General features: G+C 39.2%; 1 protein-coding gene across 2 annotated transcripts; it reads right to left on the minus strand.

Annotated features, from left to right (window-relative positions):
• On the minus strand, positions 1-6,135 carry CDKN2C (cyclin dependent kinase inhibitor 2C). 2 transcript variants are annotated; one of them, XM_026854454.1, is made up of 3 exons: positions 5,988-6,135; positions 5,479-5,619; positions 1-1,896 (listed from the first exon to the last, which is right to left on the minus strand). In XM_026854454.1, the coding sequence occupies exons 2-3, from the start codon at positions 5,605-5,607 to the stop codon at positions 1,522-1,524; spliced, it is 504 nt and encodes a 167-aa protein (XP_026710255.1). In that variant the 5' UTR covers positions 5,608-5,619; positions 5,988-6,135; the 3' UTR covers positions 1-1,521. The 2 variants fall into 2 exon arrangements, with proteins under 2 accessions (XP_026710255.1, XP_026710256.1); XM_026854455.1 differs by lacking the exon at positions 5,479-5,619.
• Between the last annotated feature and the right edge of the window lie 6 nt (positions 6,136-6,141).

A 6,141-nucleotide genomic window follows, 5' to 3' on the forward strand; every position in this document is an offset into this window, starting at 1 on the left:
TATTTCACAGAGGTTTTTAATCAGAAAACACAGCAGTGTGACAGAGCTTATAGTAAACGTAACAGACAGACTCAGCAAATTACTTTTTACTTCGGAACGGTAGTAACTGATTTTGTGGGGCTAAAATATTTTTTTAAGAGTTAAAATCTAAACTAATGTACACCCCCTCCTCTTTTAAGTGCTATTTTAAGTACTGTTCATTTTGTATTGATTTAAAACATGCTATTTTGCGCAATTAAAATTTAGACGCTTCAAAATAAAGCACTTTAAAGTGTCCATCTGTCCAACAACTAGATCCTGTGCAAATGTTAAAAGTTTCACACTAAGCTCTTTCTGATACGGTGTTGAGCGTCGTTAGCTCCTGTTGTAGCTGGAGAGGTAAATGAGTTTGAGTCTGCTGAATACTATGAATACTCTCAGTTGTATTGCAATGGAAAATTTTCAATAGTTAAATGCTTTTTATGTACAAGCGATAACATAACTTCCCCAATATCATTCCTACATGTCACTGTATTCAGATATTCCTGCTTTGTGAGATGCATCTATCATTAAAATAGTTTCTTTCCAGGCAAAACAGAAGAGTTGGTGGAAAGCAAATATTTCTTAAAGAGCATCTAAACTGCACTCAGCTTACAAAGCGACCAGAAAACTTGTATTGCAGCCTTCGTGTCCTCTTGCCTATGACAATGGTTCTCTGCTGCTTGTTTTGAAACTAGAAAAACCGTCTTGTTCAGTGCACAGTAAACACGAACTACTGAGCTGAGCTGTTTAAAACCTCTGGCAATCAAAAAAACACCACTTACACTGTTTCTGGTAACTAAATACAAAACCAGCTTGGTGAAAGTTTAAATACACAAAGGGGAAAAGTGTCATCTACATTTAGAAAGTAAGTGACCTACTTCTACAAGCTCTTGTTATGTCAAAATGCAGCTATTTCCCAAAGCCTCTAAGCGCCATCCGCTGTCCTCAGGCCAAGCAGCCTTTGACTCCAAGCTCTGCCTGAGCGAGGAGTTGCAGGTTACCCCTTAAAAGGCTCTTTTAACCCAAAACAGGACTTCAAAAAGCCTGACCGGGGGTGGGGTGGGGGATGCGTTGAGAGGTGGGAGACATCACAGCAAGCTATTTCCTTTTCCTAAAAGTCCAGTAACGTTAAGCATGTGAATATGTAGCTCTTGTATGAGTGACTTAATACAAATGACCTAAAATAAATTGCAAAACTTGGTATTGGAAAGCTAATTATGAGCGACCAACATATACACGGCTGAGTCTATGAGTGCTTTGTAAATGGCAGGTGTAAGAAATTGCTGGGAGCGTGGATTTAAAACATTTCCATTATCTAAAAACCCACCTCTAGAATTTCTGGAGACTTATGCTATCAGCTATTTAAGAAAAATAATAGAAGTAAAGTAGCAACAAATGTTATTAAAAAGGAGGAGGGGAAAAAAAAAAAAAAAAAAAAAAAAAAAAAAAAAAGACGGCTGAAAGCCTTAGTGTCCAAAGGAGAGCGCGTCCGCATTGGGTTTAATTCATGGCTGCAGGGAAGAAGCTGCTGTCCTCCAAGAGCTTCACCACGGCGGATCTCTTGTAGAGCTTGGCCAGGTCGTAGGCGGTGGCCCCCCGCTTGTTCTGGTGGCCCACCTTGCACTCTGCGCGCTCCAGCAGCAGCTCCACCACCCGCACATGCCCCTCCCGGGCGGCCAAGTGCAAGGGCAGGTTGCCCTCGTTATCCTCAATGTTAACATCAGCTTTAAACTCCAGCAGAGTCTGCAAAGTGTCCAGAAAACCCTCTCTGGCTACATCATGAATTACAGCGAAGCCAGTACTGTCTTTCAGGTTGGGGTTTGCACCGCTAATGAGCAACCTCCTGGCAATTTCGGGGTTCCCAAGTTTCATTACCTAAGAAAGAAAAAGAAGAGTTGAATACCGCGGGGGTGTTTGCTCCAGCACTGGGCTTAGATCCTCAGTTCTTATCTCTGGGTTTTGTCACGGCTCAGTCCTCACTTGAAACAGAGAGAAGAGCCCCCCTGCAAAACCAATGATACACCAGAACATCTTTTTTTTTAAACATATTTTTTACTAAACTCGGTGCAATTGTGAAAGCTGTTATCATTTCTGTGATAACAGCTTTCTGTCTCAGAGAGATTCATGTCTGAAATAGGTGGTGTAGAATGGGGATACAACTTTTTTTTTTTTTTTTAGCCTGGGTTATCTCAGTTTCTTAACATACGAAAATTAAGTATGGTTAGGTTTTATTTGCCAAAGTATTGAGACACCTTTGCATTACTGTTTAATCTCTTTAAACATCAAATATAGGGTCTCTGAGGAGCAGATATTTTACCTCAGCAACAGCAAATGTAGAATGTGTTTTTATAAGCTTTTAGGTGTTTACATTGTCTGTGCATTATCATAAAACAAATATTTGGACTGTACCATAGCTCTGTCTGCTAAGAAAAATAAATGATAGAAGAAATTTTTCTCCCCAATATTTGTGTTTCATTATGTCACCCAAAAAGGAGAAGTTAAAAGGAATGTTTCAAAGTTCCAGAAGTTTTCTTCTAAAACAATTATATTATATCATACTTTCAGAATTTCACTATAAGTAAACTGTGGCTATAAGCTGTTGTTAATAACATCCCCTTTAAAAAAAAAAAAAAATCAACAACAATAATTAGATTTTCTGACTGTTCGGGGAAAAAAAGCTTCTTTGAGTTTTCTCGATTGCGTCATAAAACTATCATAATTAGAACGCAAATCTCTCTTATTTGGGACTTAACAGCTTGCACCGATTTCCCCTAAATGCCTAAATTTTTTTTCACACAAAGATTTTTAAAAAATTAGCATGGTAATGTGTAATCTCCTGCCTATAGGCAATGTTTTCCTGTCCTTGTAACTAATCTCATTGTAAGTGTCAAATTCGAAAAAAAAAAAATCTTTTTTTTTTTTTTCCCTTAGAAACGTCCACATATTGATTTGAAAATCTTGATTACAAAATTTATATGCATAAAGGAGCATTACAATACATTAGATTCAGCATAATGTACAATTTCTACAAGGGATTTGCTGAAAAAACTCTCCTGGTGAAAAATATATATTAGGCTTTTTAAGAAAAACAAGCTATAATAAATATAATTACTTCAGCGTTTGGATTGTAAAGCAGCCCATTGTATTATATCTACAGACAAGAGCAAAAGTGCAGATAAGACAGGCTGGGATTCAGGGAAAGAGATTTCTCTGTGCCCCAAGGCTTCCAGCTCCGCATGTGCCATTTCTTTCACTTCTGACTAGAGATGGAAGCGATGTAAAAGAAAACAAGAGCATTGTGATCTCTCTTTCTTTAGTAAAATCTGGACATTTTGATCTCTTTTTGAGAGCACAGGCTGTATTATTTGTGAATTCAAAACATGTATTTGGTTTAAGTGGGAGTTTTCTGTGTTCAGGCTAGGGGACTGAAAGCTTCAGTTAAAGATGCAGGGGGGAGAAAAACCATATAAAAGGTGATGCTGTTGGGACGTGGGCTACAACTGTAGAGCAAATGCTCTTTATTTTGCTAAGTTTCACTTGGGGGGAGAGAGGCAAAGAAGGAGAAAGCATTAATTGAATAAGTCTGACGAAGAGCAAAAGGGCAGGACATGTACTTGAGGCCTGCAGAGGTACACTTCATCAGAAATAAAAAGTACAGAGCAAGACAAGCTGAGCAGTTGTTTAATTAAACATAAATGCAGAGGAAAAATATAAATTCATTGGTATTAATATAGGAGCATTCTCTCTATTTTAATTGAGAGAAAGATTATGGAGAGATTACCTCGGTTGTGGAGAGTGCACTGACAGAGAGCTCTTTCGAGCGTGGTCATGCACCCACAGCACATTTCGGGATGATACATATTGAAAATAAGTCTACAGATACTCCTGTTTTGATTTTTGTTGTGGTTCATTAACTCAGTTATGATTAGGCAGCGATTGTTAGGACACGGATGCGTGTTTAATATAGCCCGGTGCTATGTCATTGTGTAAAATATGCCTTAATTCAGGATACGGACAGTTAGCTGCTTTTTTTTTTAAGAAAAAAAACAAACAACAAACCAACAAACATTACTGTAGGATAAAACGGTTTCCAGCCCTCACCCCAATGATAAACCAGCTAGCTAAATGTTTCCTGCTTTCTTAAAGAAGTTAGTTTGTGTAAGTTTTTAATTTAAATCCTTTCACTCTCTTAAAAGTTGCTGCAAGTGCCTGCACTGCCATGCGATGCCCTATTTAGGTGCTAACAGGACAGAGAGGAGCTCAGAGATCTCCAGCTTCAGCGAAATTGTCAAAAAAGGGTCATTCCTGCTTTTTCAGCAAGAGGTGGGTTTTTTTTCCAGCTCTAACATTTTGAAGTTAAGCCAAAAAGCTGTAAATATCTTGGGTACATTCACAAGCTCTATGCTGCTTAAAAAAAACAATTTTAGAAATTATTATCACTGTTTGAGGGGGGGGGGGGCGGGGAGGAGAAGTTAACAAACGATTTTTCTAGTGTGTGAAATTAAAAAGACCTATAGCTCCACTTCCACATTTCATTACTTACACCTTAAGTACAGATAATCACACTCTTTTTTTTTTTTTCCTCTGGATTTATAAATCACTTCTTTCACTATTTGGTAGGTATTCTAACCTTTTCACCATCATTATCTGATATTATTAAAAGCAAAATCTTTCACCAGCTCCAATAGTTAGCAGTTGGAAGAGTTCCAACTCCCGCCTGCACAGCCACACACTTAAAAATTAGGACATAGCACCCTATACGATTAGAAAGGAAATAGCTGGAACTAGTGCTCTGATAGCCGATCTAAAAAAGCAAATTTTTAAGCCTTAATTATGAATGAAAAAGCAAGTGATTCAGCTGGAACCCTAACTCGAAGGACTAACTCTTAATGTGCATCGAAGGTCCTCGGTTGTGAGCAGCATGCTTCGAATGAGAAAGGTCATTCCTCACAGACAGAATATAAAGGAAAAGTACCATCTACAGCAGCCCCCAGAACCGAGACAAGTCCCGCTTTAAAAGCATATTGCACGGAAGAAAAAAAAAAAAAAAAAAAAAAAAAGAGAGAGAGAAAAAAAGGATAAATCCTAAGCTTCAGAGAACAGCACATTTGTGTTTACAGACCTGCTATGAAATCCTGCTCACCTAAGCTGATTTCTTTTCATCTCAGCTCTTTCATTCCTTGCCTCCTCCCCACGAAGTTACAAAATATCAGCAAACTCGTAGCCCGTTTGACATTGAGGGTGATCCCCGATTGAAATAATGGTTTTGACCACTTTTATTTCAAGTACGTCATTTTAGGGAGTTGGAGCCACTAAAGTTATAAAATATGGCATCCAACGAGTTTGAAAAACCACTCGAATTTCATCCACCAGCCTGTTTAAAACGTTGTCTTTTTTGGAAACCCGGGTCACGTAGGTACCAGTGATGAAATATTTTCTCCCTCTCTGGATACCAACCTGCAGCGCAGTCCTCCCAAATCCATTTTGTGCATTGACGTTTACATTCTTTTGCAACAAATTAGTAAGTTGCACTAGGTCCCCCTTGGCAGCCGCGGACGCCAGCTCGTTCCCAGAAGGCTCGGCCATTCTTTAGGGTGACTGACGATCGGAAAAAAGATGAGATTTTTTTTTTTTTTTTTTAACCAGGCATGGCATCGGAGACTGACAGAAGGATTGGGATGGTTAATCTTCTGGAGTAGACCTTGTAGTAAATACTCGTAACAAACCTCCTTGCCAAGAGCCCGCCCCTAACTCACACGTCATTATTCAACAAAACTGCAGCTCCACTTGAAAGAAGATTTCTTTGCTTCCACATATAGAGTAACTCCTATTAAAGACTTTGGCCACTTTCGGGGGGTAATAGATTAATAGCTATGCAATATATTATATATGTTATAGGTAACATATATACACGTACACCGGAGACTCACTCAGACCTGAGATCTTTGAAGAAGAAGACAACCCACCCTGTTCACAGTCGGGATCTGAGACTTAGCAGCAACAGCTCCGAGGAAAAGTTCTTCCGTAGCAGTGTGCATCCAAGTCCCGCTCGGGATCCCCCCTTTCATCCCACACCGCCGCCTCTAGTCCGGGCCGAGCAGGGAAGAGAAGGACGAGCCG

This window comes from Athene cunicularia (genome assembly GCF_003259725.1).
Source record: "Athene cunicularia isolate RWA chromosome 8 unlocalized genomic scaffold, athCun1 chr8_part1, whole genome shotgun sequence".
In the NCBI taxonomy this organism is placed as follows: Eukaryota; Metazoa; Chordata; class Aves; order Strigiformes; family Strigidae; genus Athene; species Athene cunicularia.